This window comes from Patella vulgata, chromosome 3, assembly GCF_932274485.2.
Source record: "Patella vulgata chromosome 3, xgPatVulg1.2, whole genome shotgun sequence".
Lineage (NCBI taxonomy): Eukaryota > Metazoa > Mollusca > Gastropoda > Patellidae > Patella > Patella vulgata.
The window spans coordinates 89,609,146-89,627,751 of NC_065881.2; the positions used below are offsets into that span (position 1 = coordinate 89,609,146).

Sequence of the window (18,606 nt, forward strand, 5' to 3'; positions counted from 1 at the left end):
TTCGATAAGTGTCTGTATGTGCAACTGATTTTGAAACCGAGAACTCCTGGATTTTAAAGGCCTTAAGCGGTCCACACACGTTCAATTTTGTCGTCAATTAATTGATTGACGAAAACATATAACGTATATGGGGGACATTTACGGCGAATTAATTGGAACAATTTAATTGATCAATTAATTAAGGAATCAAAGTTCCTTTAATATTTAATGACGGCTCGTCAATTAAATTGAGCGTGTGCAAGAACTATTGCTAGTGCCAGAGATGCTTTCATCTCGAAGTTTTCCATCAGAATGAAAATTGACGCTAAAATATTGATCGTGTGTTCGAAGTTGATAAACTCGTGTGTTTTGGTGCCATCAAGCGAAAAAAAAAATTCGGCCAAAAGTAAGACCAGTCTCAATAAGTCAGCCTACATCTAAAGCCAATAATGATTGGTTTTTATCCTTACATAATGACATTCAAAACAAGTAAGATTTATGGTAACAACGATGAAAATTGGTCTATGCGTTTCTTTTGTTGGGGAGTATATAATTTATATTGTGTTTTTTGATGAGGTTAATCGTTAAATGCCACTCAAGGATATATTCAGACTGTTTACAATCATCCATTTATAAAAAGTGTCGTTTTTTCATTGGCCCATTACATCTAATTCCGGACAAAATCCATACTATTATATAATATTATATCGTATCTTTACAATGCTTTGGTATGATGGTGTGTTATTGTAAATTGGGAGTGTTGTATTAATATGGGCGTCAGATGAATCTAAAAGGATTCTACTTCTGACTTTTCGGATATATCATGACCTTTTCATCCTGTTAGTAAACCATGTCTGTCATTGCTTGACAATATCGTGCACACTCAGTGGGTTTCTTCCGTGATAACTCATTCTAAGACAAGTCACACTATGATACACTTTCCTTTACTTCAAGTCCATGATGCTCGATATGCACGAAATGTTGATGTCGTGATGGATTAAATAGGTTATTTAAAGGAATAATGTATAGTCGTTCGGATGGAAGGAAAAGCGAGGTCCCGTGTAACCATTGGCTGGTACGTAAAAAAACCTAGAAAGTTGAAATTCAGAATATTAGCAGACAGTAGCAAATTTCCTTCAAAACACACTGCGTATGCCCGTCTTCATTTGTTAGTTGTTGGGAACGGACGATCTGTCTGTCAAGGGAAAGGAGTAAGCTTTAGCATCCTACTTTTCTACACCAAACGGGCTACACCATGCAGTGTGTTATAAGGGACTGACTACACCATGCAGTGTGTTATAAGGGACTGACTACACCATGCAGTGTGTTATAAGGGACTGACTACACCATGCAGTGTGTTATAAGGGACTGACTACACCATGCAGTGTGTTATAAGGGACTGACTACACCATGCAGTGTGTTATAAGGGACTGACTACACCATGCAGTGTGTTATAAGGGTCTGACTACACCATGCAGTGTGTTATAAGGGACTGACTACACCATGCAGTGTGTTATAAGGGACTGACTACACCATGCAGTGTGTTATAAGGGACTGACTACACCATGCAGTGTGTTATAAGGGACTGACTATAAATTGCGTGTAGTCGTTTGGATGATATGAAAAACCCTGTGTATTCCTTTGAATACAACCTTCTGGGAGGGGTGTCAAATTTGATGAAAGTCGAGCTTTGCAATCTAAATTATTTTTGAATGTTCTCTAGTGACGTCTCCGAGAAAACAAATGTGACAAACTCCACTATAAAGTGCAATTTGCTGTAAGTTACATATTTGTGGGTGTAATTATAATTTCTCCAAAATGGCAGAATATTACCGACAAAGGAATGTAAGAAGAGAAAACCATGTTCATTATATGATAAAGGATGAGGATTGTACAACCTTGGGGTGTTTAATATTCTGGTAACTTGTACATGTGATGAACTATTATGAAAGACAATTTAACTTGATATTTACCTTTTTATGTATATCTCACCAGACAATCGGATTAAGTAAAATACGTGTTTCTTGAAAATGTTCAACCCTCGTCCCTAGTCTATTTGGGTTCTTAATTAAAATTCCTGTATACCGAAAAAATAGTCTGAAAAGGTGCAGTAGAACCCAAACCCTTAAATGCGGATACATAAATGAGGAATAGGGATAATGTAATTGTTTACATAATTGGCAAGTAAATTTGTGAAGACATAATGCATATAACCAAAGTTATATGTTATGAATTGAAAATAAACTGTAATGAATTGAAAACAATTAGGAAATGTTAATTGCCTAATAAAGTGTTACTTAAATATTTGTAACGATGAATATATTATGAGCTTGAATTGCCGGATATCTATATATACTATTCAAAAAAAGTAGGGGATATTTGATTTTTAAGTGTTATTAAAGTCACCTAATGAAACTGACGAAGAAACAAATGACAAAATGAAATGAAGTTCACATTCATCGATTTATTCCAAATGATCGTTAGACTAAGTAAGGCACAGACTGACCATTATAAGGGTAAAATGATACCCGGGATCAAACAGCAAAGTTACCACAGCATCACAACCAAGTCAGTAACGGGTAAATCCTCCTCTGTTTGCCAAACAAGAATTGATCTGACGTGGCATACTCCTAATGAGACGTCTAAGGTCATTTTGGTCCAGATTGTCCCATTCCTGTTGCAACGCAGCAGCAAGTTCTTGGACATTGGCAGGACGTTGTTGACGTTGACGTAACCTCTGTCCAAGCATGTCCCAGACATGCTCGATGGGGGAGAGGTCGGGACTCAGTGCTGGCCAAGGTAATGTGGTGATGTTCTGTTGTTGGAGGTAACCTGTAACGATCCTGACCCTGTGACATCTTGCGTTGTCATCCTGGAAGATGAAACGGCGGCCATGACGTCGTGCGAACGGCACAACATGGACTGCCAAGATGTTGTCCCGGTAGTACTGGCCTGTAACACGCCCTGCAACAACATGTAAAGCCGTTCTTCCAGCAACAGTGATGCCTCCCCACACCATAACAGAACCACCCCCAAATCGATCATGTCTGATGACGTTAACGTCTTGGAAGCGCTCGTTTCGACGACGCCACACCCTCCTACGTCTGTCCAAAAAATCAACAGTGAACCTTGACTCATTTGAAAACATCACATTGCTCCAGCGTCGATTATCCCAGTGTTGACGATCCCTACACCAACGACGTCTTGCCTGAATGTGATGATCTCTCAAACAAGGGATCACGCGAGGACGTCGGGCGCGAAGGTGACCCCTATGCAGTCGATTCCGAATCGTCTGGCCACTCACTCTCACACCAGTGTCTGTTTGAAGACGAGCGCTGATCTGATTTGCTGTTATGACACGATTTCTCAAGGCCAAGGTACGGATAAATCGATCCTGGGCTTGAGTTGTCGCCCTTGGTCGACCTGAGCGTGGTCTGTCCTGTACAGATTGTGTATCACGGTATCTGGACCATAGCCTGCTTATGACAGACTGAGAAACATTCATCGTCCGCGCCACAACCGCCTGTGTTGTGCCGATCTGTAGCATGCCAAGGGCACGTAACCTTTTATTTTGGGTAAGCCGACGCATATCAAAATTTGTTTTCTGGTCACTAAAACAATTAAACTGATGTTTCCACCCTGTAATTCAATGCCACAATGACTGTAACATTCAAAGTCAGAGTCGTGCAAATCTTGGGTTGGACCCCCATGATGATCCCAAGCATCACCTGCATTCCATGCGGTAGCTATTGGTGCGTTTGGGCGTCACATGTAACTGGAAATGTTTCTTCTGTTAGGTTCTATAGTGACTTTTTTCGTAGTCATTTGCATATTTTAGTATTATGCCCCAAAAATCAAATATCCCCTACTTTTTTTGAATAGTATATATATTTGTGACTGTCGTTTGTCTGTCTATCTGTTCGGGGTTGGCGGCTACACTAGTACTGCCCCGAGTCTGAAATTTGGGGTATAAGGTTACCTGGGACCGGGGAGTAACATAGGCTAGGTGGCGTCAGTCTACTACTTCCGGTCTCGGAGTTATGAACCCCGAGCGAAGTCTGTCTGTTCGGGGTTGGCGGCTACATCTGCCCCGAGTCTGAAATTTGGGGTATAGGGGTAACTCGGACCGGGGAGTAACATAGGCCAGATGGCGTTAGTCTACCACTTCCGGTTTCGGAGTTATGACCCCCGAGCGAAGCCGGTCTGTTCGGGGTTGGCGGCTACACTAGGTCTGGCCCGAGTCTAAAATTTGGGGTATAGGGGTAGCTCGGACCAGGGAGTAACATAGGCGAGGTTAAAACCAAATTAAATTTTGAACTATAAAAACGAAACGAAATAGGAACCGTGTTTTAATCAGATTGCGCAATATTAATACAAGTATAAACCCTGCAACATTCGCCCTTGATAAGGAAAATCACCAGAAAACAAAACCATACATTGACAGGATACAAATACATATATCTGAAAAAATAAATATTAGTTACGTCAAATACATATATCTGAAAAAATAAATATTAGTAATGCCAAAATGAATGTGAATTGCAAGTCGATTAATGATTAACTTTGATTAAGAAATGTAAATTAACTTAGTAACCAGCTGAAAATAAATATTCATATCAATTAATCTATCATTAAAAATATTACACAGTAACGGGGTCAAGCCGGTATATGCGTTGACTCATAAGCCATAACAGTTCGGGTTTTAAAGCCACTTCCCTTCAAACGGTACTACTTACAAACACAAAGTCGTCATTTTTTAAGAGAAACACATGAAACTGACGCCTTGTGTTAAGTTGTCAGGGTCAAACTTGTATATAGCATGGTTTTCATGAATCTCCGGTACCCTCTTGAATCATTATCGGGGATAGCATTATCCCGACCACTTTGAAGCTGCTGTATTCGTGGGCTGGAATAGCAAGAAAAGGCGTTTGCGCCCGTTAAATTTTAAAGAATTTCTTGGGGAGGGGGCGTCCCAAAACAGAAAAGCTCCGCTGCTGCATCTGTGGCAGAGGACCGGTGCCGACGTTTGTAACCCGAAATTTTTTCGGGCAACCCAGGTTCTGCCCCCTTTACAGTCATCGAGCCCGTACGCCTAAGATTACCACTGGTGCATTATATGTATATCAGACAAGGAATAACTTTTAGTCGTTCGGAATCGGGTGTCCCGACGTTCTGTATACACATTGCATGTACGTAACAGATCCCATGACAGATGGAATTTCTCTCATAGCACTGCACTGTACGGCGTATGTCCGTCTTCATTAGTCCAGTTGGAGCAGAACAGTAGGTCGTTAAACTCCATTTCATATATTTATTTCGATATTTAAAATGAATGGGTATATTTTAAATTAAATATTTTATTCCTGTATTTGGTTTCATTATTCGGCGGTAAAAAAAAACGAACAAAAGTTGCCAGTCACCGAAATATGTGTTATTATTATTTCCATACTTTTCTATTTTAATATTGTTTTTTTACTTGCAGATACTATTATTGGGTTAGTCTTGAGATGTTATTTCACGATAAACAATATAAGTTTAATACAAAATCAATAATTAATTATATTTTTTAAAAAAACCCAACCTAACCCTAACCCTTAAATTATTGAAATTGGCAATCATTGTTGACCATAGAGATATAAGTTTAAATCTGTGAGTTGACCTGGGGCCGGTTATTCAAAAAGTCCCGTTAACTTCTAACGACTCGTTAACATTGAGTTAAAGTAGCTAAGTCACTAACTCAATATCATCTAAAATCTCCGACATTGAAAAATCGAATTGTTTGTCAATTTAAGTCAACATTGATGTTGTGATCTTACGAGGAATTGTTTGTGAACAGTCTACAGGTCACAATTGTTTTCCAATTTCAACGAAACTTGAAATATAGGTCTGTCTCCCTAAGATCTCGGTTCCTTTCGATATTGGCATGTATTGGATCGTAACTTCCTGGATTATGGTCCCCGATTGTACGAAAATCGCGTTTTTAGCTTGTGGACCCTATAAAGTTCACAATTTTTATCCGATTTTGTTTATAATCCACAGATCTCGGTTCCTTTCGATATTCGCGCATATCGGACCATAAATTCCTGAATTATGGCCCCTGATTGTACGAAAAATCGCGATTTTAGCTTGTGGACTCTATAGAGGCCACAATTTTTATCCGATTTAAAAAAAACGTTTCAATATATCACCGTTACACCCTAAGGATGGTTGAGTTCGAATTTCGTAAAAATCGGACCGAAACTGACGGACTAAATGGCCGCCCCTCGTTCGCAAATAGTGTCAAAATATTGTGTATCAGGGTTGTGGACCCTCTGGAGGTCACACTATTCATCTGATTTTGATGAAACTTAAAATACGTCTTTATAAACCAAATATCTTGGTTCCTGGGGATTTTTATACATATCGAATTGTAACTTCCTGAATTATGGCCCCTGATTGTACGAAAAATCGCGTTTTTAGCTTGTGGTCCCTCTAGAGGTCACAATTATTATCCGATTTAAAGAAAACGTTCGAATATATCAGTCTATAATATCCAAGTTTACTTTGACGTATGCTCTCACTAATACTGTCGTTATGTTGTCGGGTTATGAAAATGGCGAAAAATTACATGGCCACTATCAGCCACCATAGTATTGGAGAAAATCTGAAGTGGAAAGTCGAGAGTCAAAAGTTGACAGTAGAAAGTAGAAAGCGGAAAGTCGAAAGTCAAAAGTTGATAGTAGAAAGGAGAAATTTTGTCCATGAAAGTAGAATTATGACGATTAAAAGTTGAAAAGCTCGATGTTTCTACTGACTAAGTACATAAATTTATACGTTTTCACCATAAAAATACCCTTTTAGATAAGAATTTTCCCGTTTACTTCAGGTTTTCTACTTTTTACTGTTGACTTTCTGCTTTTTACTCTAGATTGCATTTTGAACCCAATACCCCGCCATAGTTTTGTACACATGCAGTCCCTTAAAATATTCTTCCAGTGTTGTGTGTTCGGATCAACAAACTCTCAAAATAATTTTCCATTATTTAATTCGTCAGAACCAACATTAACATCAATTGAAAAAACACGATAAGAATTATATTTATTATCAGGAATTCAATGCTTCAAAGTAATCTATAATTTTCCCGCTAAAATAAGCACTGTATCTGGTTGAACACGTGTTCATGCTGACACCCCCACAATAATCGACTCAACCCACGCACCTGCGCTCTAGTCAGATTCTGACTGATGAATACAGTCGTAGCAGACGAAAATATTAAAATGGATAAAGACAGATTTACATTATATTATTTCCCTACGTCGTATTATTCACATATGGTATGTATTATCCTTTTTATGGTGACCATTTTATATGATTTAACTGTGTTCAGTATTCATAATATCCGCGGCTGAATAGAACCTGTAACAAGGAGACCGGTGTATCCGTCTAACCTTGGTAACGCATCATGCAGACGGCATCACGAGACGCGAAGGTCATTGTTGGAATCGAAGATGTAACTCCCGCATGCTGTTTAATCGGTTTCATGGGCTAGTTCATTACAATACAGAAGGTTATTGTTTGGAATTTTGGTAATTGATTATTTTTCAAATTGTAAATAATGACATTGGTAAAACTGTTGTTTATTTTTTTACGATATCTAGACATGAACCGTATACACACCGACGATTTTTAGTTTCAATTTCAGATTTTAGTGTTAACCGTTTTTCGGCACCATATCCTCGCGGAGTACTGGAAATTATTTTGCACTGCACATTCTTTTTGTAAATAAAATGAAATGAAACGTGGGGGGGGGGGGGTGTTAACGTCGTACTGGGCTAATGAAGACGGGCATACGCCATATGAGTGTGCTATGAGGGAAATTTTGCCCGGACAACGGCACTACGGCCTACTTTTATATTGAATTCCAACGGCCAAGCGATCTTTAACGTGTATGCCAGTGTGTACACACAACCTCATTTTTGTCCTTTCCGAATAACTAGACATTGCCCCTTGCCAGACCCTTAGTCCAGCACTTTTTTTTAAAACTCAGAGCAACAAGTCTTAAGGATCAATACACAATTAGATAAATTGATTTAATGTTTTGTCCAGTACAGTTTTTCTCCCCATCCATAAGACTAGACACTCTTCGTTGCCAGGTCCTCCATCCTGCTCAACTGACGAGGGGAAAACTGACTGGAAATCGAACACCCAAATAAATCTGGCCCTTCTAGTTAATGTGGGGTGGATGGCCGAATGGTTAGCACGGGTGCGCTGCATCATTAAGTGTGTTATTGAGTCAACTGGCCTGGTTTCGATTTACCGGTTGTAGTGACAAGGAATAGGATTGCCTGTCCAAACTCGTGCGTTTTCTCTATGTCCTCCGGTTTCCTCCCACTGCTAAAGACCCCTACGCGCAAACAAATTAATGAATTGAAATTGAACCATATGTTAGTCCTGAAATGAACTAGTGTGTTTGTGTGTGTGTGTGTGTCTCTCTCTCTCTCCCTCTCTCTCTCTTTCTCTCTCTCTTTCTCTCTCTCTCTCTCTCCCCCTCTCTTTCTCTCTCTCTCTCACCCCTCTCTCTCCCCCTCCCATCTCCCCCCTCTCTCTCTCTCTCTCTCTCCCCCTCTCTCTCCCCCTCTCTCTCTCCCTCTCTCTCTCTCTCACCCCTCTCTCTCTCCCCCTCTCTCTCTCCCTCTCTTTCTCTCTCTCTCCCTCTCACCCCTCTCTCTCTCTCTCTCCCCCTCTCTCTCTCCCTCTCTCTCTCTCACCCCTCTCTCTCTCCCCCTCTCTCTCTCCCTCTCTTTCTCTCTCTCTCTCTCTCACCCCTCTCTCTCTCTCTCTCCCCCTCTCTCCCCCTCTCCCTCTCCTTCTTTCTCTTTCTCTCTCTCTCCCTCTCTCTCTCTCCTTACTCGTTGTTTGGATGGGAAAAAAAAGAGGTTCTGTGTACACATTGGCGTGCACGTAAAAGATCCCTTGGCAGCTAGAATTCGATATAAGAGTAGGCCGTAGTGCCGCTGCCATGCAAAATTTCCCTCATATCACACTATATGGTCTATGCCTGTCTTCATTAGCCCAGTTCGGAGCAGAACAGTAGGACGTTAAACCCCATTTCATTTCATTTCATTTTTCAGTGATGCAGGGCACGTAAAAGATCCCTTGACAGTTGGAATTCGATATAAGAGTAGGCCGTAGTACTGCTATCCAAACATAATTTCTCTAATAGCCCACTGTATGGCAGTTAAACAGTAGAACAGTGGAGATTATATGTCACATTATTTCCTTATTCAATAAAATAGCTAGTTTGAATTTGATATAAGAGTGGACCATAGTGCCGCTGTCCGGGCAAAATTTCCCTCATAGCACACTGTATGGTGTAGGTCTGTCTTCATTAGCCCTGTAGTAGTAGAACAGTAATATAGCATACTGTATGGTGTAGGTCTGTCGTCATTAGCCCTGTAGTAGTAGAACAGTAAGAAGGTAAGAATAAAGGATGTTAAATATCACTTTTCCTTACTCACTGAGCTTGCAATAAATAACATTTTATACATCATTTGACCATTTTCATTGCTTTATTTGTTATTGGTTGTTATTTACAGGTAATAGTTGCTTTATTTGTTATTGGGTGTTATTTTCAGGTAATAGTTGCTTTATTGGAAAAGAAAGTCTCATTTAAAGGAAAAATAGTAAATATATTAGATGGGGGACAACTCTCGGCTGCATTCCTTCGATTAAATAAGAAAGCGGAAGTTCCAGTTTTAAAAGATGGTGACAAGGTGGTTGTCGAATCAAAAGATATCGTTGATTATATTGATAAAGAAATAAACACAGGTCAGTCATTGAAGTTTTATTTGCCACATTGTAATGTGGGAGCCACGGTGCTTCGGTGAGTAATTTCCTCCAAATAAACCCCACATCCTACAATCTGATTAAAACACAGATCCTATTTCGTTTCGTTTTTATAGTTTAAAATTTCGTTTTACTTGTCTTTACTACACTAGGATCTGGAAGATTTGTTATCATTGACGTGTTCTGAATGGTGTGAGGTTTTAGCCAATGAAACGGTCTGTTACGACAAGTTTTAGACGTGTTTTGCACGGAACTGTGGGTAATCCACTAGTAACATCAATGCTGATTGGTTAATCAAATGTCTGACGTCATAGGGTCATAAGTTGGTCTTTTGACCCCTGACGTGACCTATCGCTATCTTGTCAGATCTTCATGGAGTTTAGGCCATCGAAAGTATAAAAAACCAAAACGAAATATAGTTCTGTATTTTAATCAGATTGCACATCCTAATGAGGGGGCCACAGTGGCTATAGTGAAGACTCACTAATTCAGATGGTATTGACTACGAAATGAGGGGGCCACAGTGGCTATAGTAAAGACTCACTAATCCAGAGGGTATTGACTACGAAATGAGGGGGCCACAGTGGCTATAGTGAAGAAACACTAATCCAGAGGGTATTGACTACGAAAATTCCTCTAGATATACCCCACATTGAAATGAGGGAGTCATGGTGACTGGGCGAGTAAAGGAGAGACTCACTAATTATGGTCTGGAGCCTTCCAACCAGAGCTGGGGCTATTTAATACATTGTCAATATAATTAATTACCAATTATCATTTCAATAAAATAGTTAAATCTTATGTTTACAATAGACAATGGTGGACATATGTACTTTAAGAATATATAAATAAAACCATTTGAAAGACAACCTTATTTTTCTGTCGAGAAGCACTGACAAAATCACGCTCAAAATAATATTTCTTTGATTGGCCATAAGATATTTAAGGGTATCGCTGCCAATATTAAATGCTCTGCTAAAATGTCTTTTCCATTGATTATATGTAAAAAGTACAATGTACAAAGTCTTAATACCGGTAATGATAAAGTCAAATTACCTCTAAGGCCAAAGTTAAATGTAAAATGTCAAATGCAATATGTCAAATTTTTTATTGGAAAATGTTGTATTTGAGGTGTCTACATTTGACATTTCCCTCATTACATTTTACTACGCTTTCTACATAGCATCTTACATAGAGCACCAAGTTTGATATGCAAAGTATACAACTTCATTTGATTTCCAAAAAATAAAAACAATTCTTAATCAATCCAAATAGTTTGTCTATAAATCTTGTATAACTCTGGGATATCATTCAGCATGACTAAAAAAAAAAATATATATTTGTTTATATTAAGTAACCATAAAATGATGAGATACTTGAAGACCATTGTTTGGTTTGTCACTTGTCTAATTATCATTTAATCTGATTGATCGCACGTTAAATTAGCACCAATCGTTGATTACAATCTATATCTATTCCGAACTCCCCTTTGTTGAAGCTTCCATATCTATAAATAAAATGGAGGTTAGATGACCGAATGGTTAACGCGTGCGCGTTGTATCATAAGGTCTGTCATTGAGTCAACTGGGGGGGGGGGGGGAATGACCGAATGGTTAATGCGTGTGTACTATATCATAAGGGTCTATCATTGAGTCAACTGGCATGGTTTCGATTCCCTGGTTGTACGTGACAAGGAGTAGGGTCACCTGTCCAACCTGGTGGGTTTTCTCCAGGTCCTCCGGTTTCCTCCCACTGCTGAAGACCCCTACGCGCAAGTGAATTATTGAAATAAAATTGAACCATATGTTAGTCCCGAAATGACCTAGTTTATGTCAGTGGATGTTGAACTAACTCTCTCTGTAAATGAATGATGCCATGTTTATATTTGAACAGAACCCAGACTAGTTCCAGATAAAACCAGTGATGAAGGAAGTGAAGTAGAACGAGTACGTGGTATATTGGGAAGGGTGCCTATTGAACTTCTGTCTTTCGGTTGTATGTTTTATCCAGATGTTTCGGCATCTGGTCTCAAACTTCCCAAAGCCTTCCAAAAAGAGAAGAAAGGTAAAATTTCTTTCATAAATAACTTATTTTACCAGGTATTAGTCGATTTATAGCAATATGTAAGATTTAGATAAAGAGCTGGTCCTTTTTGCTATATTAGTTCAAAAATAGATTATGCAAAATGAATATATTGACAATTTCATTCAATTTACTTTATTCTTAGCGAAGAAGGTGTGACAAGATGTGTTCAGTGATTGTTACAACCATACTGGTTGTTCAAGGCTTAGCCTAGCTTCACCATTTTAGGATTAAATCATTAAATGGCTGAACCGTTCTAATATACTTAATATCGGACGCATCCAATGGTATTGAGAGTTGATTATGGTCTTGTCATGTTGATTTTCCCCCACCTTTCGAAAAAAGCAGGGGGCTATTAAAATGGGTTCGTCCGTCTGTCTGTCTGTCATTCTGTCCATCACACTTTTTGGAACACAATAACTCTCCTAATTGAGCATGAATGTTCAAACTTGGTGTAGGTGTTTAGCAGGTCAATGCCTTGATGGAGTTCGAAGATGAGCATTTTTTGCTTAGGGTAAGCAGAGATAAGCAATTTGATTGGTTGATGCTTTGGGACACGATAACTTGGTGTATAGTTTCATTACATCAATACCTTGACTAAGTTCAATATTGAGCATTTTCTGCTCAGGGTAAGCAGAGCGATAAGCAATTTGATTGGTTGAGACTTTGGAACACAATAACTCTCCCTCGAATTGAGGTAGAATGTTTAAACTTGGCGTAGGCATTCATTAGGTGAATGCCTTGATGGAGTTCGATGATAAGCCGAGTTAAGCAATCTGATTGGTTGATGCTTTGGGGCATGATAACTTAAGTTTTAATTAAGTGAGAGTGATGCAACTCCGAGTATAGATTCATTATATTATTACCTTGACTAAGTTTGATGATGAGAATTTTCTGCTTAGGCTAAGGAACGATAAGCAATTTGATTGGTCAAGACTTTAGAACATAAAAATTCTGCTTTTAATTGAGATAGAATGTTTAAACTTGATGTAGATGTTTTGAATGTCTTGACTGAGTTCAATGATTAACATTTCGAGCTGAAGCTAAGCAGAACTAAGCAATTTCATTGGTCGATGATTTGGGACAAGATAACTTTGATTCTATCTGATAGAGAGTGATGAAACTTAGTGTATGGTTGATAATTAGTTTGATTGCTTGATACTTTTGAAAAAATAAATGTGCTATTAATTAATATGTGTCATCTATTTATTTTTGATTTCGGCTGGGGACATCAGCCTCACTGTTGGCTTGTTAATGTCTAATTAATAACATTTCAGGCCTAAAGAAAGACCTACAATAGGCAGACTTAGCTCCTGCATAATTTATGTTTAAGGATTATTATGCCGTCAAGGTGTCAATCTCTTAATTACTGAATCAATCTCGCTAACGCGAGATTAGTAATAGTTAAACCTTCAGTAAAGTAACTTGACGTCTGATTGGGACATAGCCAACTTGCGTAGGACATGTCCGGAATAACCATGTGATGTATAGTATATATCAATTCGGCATATTTCACATTAATTATATGTCCACATTTTTATGTTGACTTATATCATCATCACCTGGTCTGTCCACAATTTGTTTGTGGACACTCTACCAGTCACAATTTTTATCCGATTTTAATGAAACTTAAAATATATGTTGATATCCCAAAGATCAGGGTTCCTTGCGATATTCGCGCATATTGGACCATAACTTTCTGGATTAAGGCCCCTGATTGTACAAAAAATTATTTTTGTTTTTGGCTTGTTCTCTATCCATCTCTTGCAAAATATGGGCGTATCCTGCATCGCTGCCGCTGGGTTTTTGTTTTTAGCTTGTTCTCCGTCCACCTCTTTCAAAATGTATGCGGGCGTATCTTGCATGGCAACCGCTTGTTTCAAACTTCATCTATAGAAAATTCATGATAAAGACAAATCATTTAACACTGAATAGTGAGAGCCACAGTGGCTAAGTGTGTAAGACCGTGGTTCCTGAGACAGTTGGGAATTGTCAGTTGTGCAGGACTGACCGGGCAGGTGACATCGTATAGTCAGTCGGATGGGACAAAAAACTGAGGTTCTGTGTAAAGATTGGCGTGCACGTAAAAGATCCCTTGGCAGTTGGATTTCGATAAAAGTAGGCTATAGCGCCACTGCCCAGACAAAATTTTCCTCAGTTTTTCTTCCCGTGCAAGCTACTATATATTGTCCCGTGCCAGGCTCTCCATTATGCACCACTGACAAATGGAACCAAGCCCGAAAAATCTCGATAAACTTTCTTGATCAACACAGGGATGGAACATGGGACCTCTTGTTTAGCGAACCAACATCTCATTTACAAGTTTTATTTTTCAGAGATGGAGGAAGCCTTTAGTAGTTTTGCCACAACTTGTGCCGAACTTGCAGACAAACACCCGGAATTGCGTGATGCCTACTTAGCCAAGAATCAATATTTTACCAAAAAGATAGAAATATGTAGCGATAGAGATCGCGTTCAGAAAGCTGTTGATGATTTGGAGAAGATTTTCGATCAAATGGAATCGTTGTTAAAACAGAATAAGAAAGGTAAAGCTGATTTTAATACCTGGTACCTGGTCATTCACCTGTCGTTACAAGGTTGATATTTAGTCTGTTTGAATGGCTGAATGGTCTAACGTGTGGGCTTTAGATGTGGGGGGGGGGGGGGTAGAGTGGTCTAACATCTGTTATTGAGTCAAGTAGTGTGAGTTTGAGTCCACATTTGTACATGAAGGAATAGGGTCGCCTGTCCAACCTCATGGGTTTTCTCCGGGTCCTTTGGTATCCTCCCACAGCCAAAGACCCCTACGCACAAGTGAATTATAGAAACAAAATTGAACCATAATTCAAGAATTTATTTAGACTTTAAAATTGATCCATGTGTTAGTCCCAAAGGATAATTCAAGAATTTACTTAGACTTAAATATTTTATGGTAAATTGAGGGCAACTAAAAACAAATACAAGCTGAAATAATCGATACTCCATCAAACAATGTTTCTTAAAATAGATTCTAGCGGCATGGGGTAGTTTTCGTGCGATTCAAATGTTTTGAGATGGATTTGAATCAAACTTTTGAGATAAAAATTAGTTTTTAGTCTATTTACAATGTATATTACAAATCGACAATTTATAAGCTTGAAGGATTCTTTAAAGATTGATTTGTCTCCCTTGGATAACAATAAAAAAACATTGATCCCATTTATCGTTTCCCTGCTTCTTCTAAATTTATTTATTTCCTGTTTATTTTCCAGAGGGTGTTGAAGACACTTGGTTGGTGGGTTCTAATTTTACTGCGGCTGATATTTGCCTAGCGACATTAGTCGGACGAATTGTTCTCTTAGGGCTGGACCAAAAGTTTATGTCACCAGAAAAGAGACCAGAACTGGTGAACTACTGGACGAGAGTATCGGAGAGACCTAGTATAAAGAAAACCATTCTCGGAGCTTCAAAGGCTACAGCACAGTATTTATTGAAACAAAAAGCTAAAATGGTTTTACCGATATTGGGAGGATTGGCAACAGTTGGAATCGCAGCAGGTGTGGCAGCGCTGTTGATAGTAAAGAAATTTAAATAATAAACAGGATTGTAGTAAAATACATTATTCCACTGTCCGGTATCATGAATGGTACATGATTTAATAATCAGGATTTACTCGTGCTTCGAAACTGTCAATCAAATGTATTTATCAAAATCTATAATTACTCGTCTAAAATAGGCCACCTGTTGCCAAAATGATTAAAATACAGATCTATATTTCGTTTTGATTTTTATACTTTCGATGGCCTACACTACATGAAGATCTGACTGGTTGTATTGGAAGGTTGCGTCAGAGGTCATACCAGCAGCTTTTGACCCTATGACGTTAGACATTAGATTAACCAATCAGCATTGATGTTTCTAGTGGGTTACGCACAGTTCCTTGTAAGTCATACCAAAGACTTGCCCTAATCCCTCACATCATTCAGAACACATCAATGATAACAACTCTTCCAGATCCTAGTGTAGTAAAGACAAGTAAAACAGAATTTTGAACTATAAAAACGAAACGAAATAGGATCTGTGTTTAAATCAGATTGACCTATCAATGCCAATCTAATTCCAGCTTTGTCTAGTTGTACAGATAGTGGCTGTTGTTGTGTCAGGCACTGATAATTTTTAATACTTGTCCACCAACAAAATTAAAAACATCTGGTAGGCCTACAGTGGGCCTACTTTCCATCAGGCCTATTTTCTATCCCACATAATAAAAGTCATTGAACATACAACACGCCCAGAAACAATTATACCTAAAGAAATATGAGGAATGAAATAGACGAATTGATTTGAACAAACTTTAGGTTTGTTGATTAAAGGAGAAAATATATAAATATAGATGGAGACGGTTTGAATTATTAGTTTAAAGGCAGATGGGTAAATTATGAATTGTAAAACATGTGGCACAGACAGTATCACCTCATTGGTTAGGTTGACCCCTACATCTCACTGATGTAGTTGACCCCTACACCTCACTGGTATAGTCGACCCCTACACCTCACCGGTATAGTCGACCCCTACACTTCATTGGTATAGTCGACCCCTACCCTATACCTCTCTGGTATAGTCGACCCCTACCCTACACCTCATTGGTATAGTCGACCCCTACCCTACACCTCATTGGTATAGTCGACCCCTACCCTACACCTCACTGGTGTAGTCGACCCCTACCTACACCCCTCTGGTATAGTCGACCCCTACACCTCACTGATGTAGTCGACCCCTACACTTCACTGATGTAGTCAACCCCTACACCTCACCGGTATAGTCGATTCTTACATCAGCAGTGTAGTGAAACCATCAACTAAATTATCTACAGGTATATACCTTAAATTCAAATTAGTATTTCACTCTTACTCTGAACTATAAAACAATTCGGGTTACAGAGCAGGACCAGAGCAGGACCAGATTATATTGTACTCCGCTCCCTGACTGATTATATCATTGGGCCACATGTCAGTATGGTAGATGGATATATTTATTCCGCACAAAGATAATAAATAAAGTTATAAATTATTATTTTGCAACCCAGTCCAAACCCCCCCCCACCCTCCATTAATCCAAACCTGGTACAGAGCCATCAAGCTGTGAGCAAACAGTTAATATGTTGGGTGATGTGACCGGTGGTATCAGTTTTATACAGTCGTAGGTCCATGGTATGTTCCTCATGTCTACCTGGAAATTTAGGACCATGGGCCTTATTAAGAAACATGTCTAGTCATTTAGATGGGATAAAAAAATAAGATCACATGTATACGTTTGACGTGCACGTTAAAAATCCCTGACAGTTGGAAATGAAATGAGATGGGCTTTAACGTCCTACTGTTCAGCTCCTAAACTGGGCTAATGAAGAAGGGCATACGCCATACAGTGTACTATAGGGAAATTTTGCCCGGGCAGCGGCACTATCGCCTACTCTTATATCGAATTCCAACAGCCATGGGATCTTTTACGTGCATTCTAATGTATACACAGGACCTCGGTTTTTCGTCTCATCCGAAAGACTAGACAGCTATTCTTGTCAGGCCCTCCGTTCTGCACCACTGACAAGGTGAAACCACGTCGGAAAATCTGGATGAACTTTCTCGGCCAATGCAGGGATCGAACACCCGACCTCCAGGCTAGCGATCCAGCGTCTTAACCACCTAGCCACCGTGGCTCAATGACAGTTGGAAATAGGAGTATACCGTAGCACACTGTGTGGTGTATGCCCATCATCGTTATCCCAGTTGGTGCAGAAAAGTAGGATGTTAACCAGGTCATTCTATCTACACATGGTGCACTGACAGAGTGAGTGTCATATGACTAGTGACAAGGGGGGGAGGGGGTTGGAAAGTTCATAGACTTACAGGTTTTAGGGACAAGTTAAATTGTAATTAGCAATCAGGTGTGCAGAGTCCTGAACATTTACAGATTTTGTTTTAAATTATTGAAAAAAATTTAGATGTTCATTCCATTTATGATAATATATTGGATTTTACATCGAACTTGATCAATTTTATCTTAAAACTGTGGTGTATAGTTAATTATGTTTCTTACCCACAGTGAAATTAATTGGCTTGAGAACTTATTGTAGTGTCAAACAAAAGAGTTAAAATTATAGGTTTTGATGTGCACGACACTTAAAACAATTTTATCAATTGTCATAATCTATATAAAATAAGGTATTTTGATATTCTGGCCTCCCGAGTTCATAAAACATTAGTAATTGTTCCACCATATGTATGTGTTATTATTTATATACTGTATTTGAACATTAGCTGTGGGGAAACACACTCTATGTGTAAAGGGATTTTAAATAGGTTTGTATGATATATATATATATATATAAATATTATTAGCTTATAATAAATAATCAAACACAAATCAAATATCGTCATGGTTTCCTATCGGGAAATATTTATCTGAATGTAGCATCCTGAATTTCATAGTTTTCAAGCCCATTGCCTAGATGTCAAATAAGGTGTAGGACAGATGGTCACTGGCAGGGGTAATCAGGGGCGTAGCCATGAAATATATATTGGGGGGGGGGGTCCGCAACCCTAACCCTAACCCATTTTTTAAAATCCCTAAAAAATATAAACAAATACCATGTGGCCATGCTGTCTACCAAGACACCGCGTGCAAAAGCATTATGGTTAGGTGGCTGGCTGAGCGGGCGATAAATATTTGGTTTAGGCGGTTATG

General features: G+C 38.9%; 1 protein-coding gene across 2 annotated transcripts; it reads left to right on the forward strand.

The window, feature by feature from the left end:
* Positions 1–985: 985 nt before the first annotated feature.
* On the forward strand, positions 986–18,257 carry LOC126815451 (ganglioside-induced differentiation-associated protein 1). Of its 2 annotated transcripts, none has more exons than XM_056099424.1 (5): positions 986–1,054; positions 9,594–9,786; positions 11,698–11,868; positions 14,223–14,432; positions 15,138–18,257. In XM_056099424.1, exons 1-5 carry the CDS (start codon positions 1,001–1,003, stop codon positions 15,458–15,460), a joined length of 951 nt encoding a protein of 316 aa, XP_055955399.1. In that variant the 5' UTR covers positions 986–1,000; the 3' UTR covers positions 15,461–18,257. The 2 variants fall into 2 exon arrangements, with proteins under 2 accessions (XP_055955399.1, XP_055955398.1); XM_056099423.1 differs by lacking the exon at positions 986–1,054 and adding an exon at positions 6,755–7,292 and having other exon boundaries at positions 15,138–18,256.
* Positions 18,258–18,606: the final 349 nt, after the last annotated feature.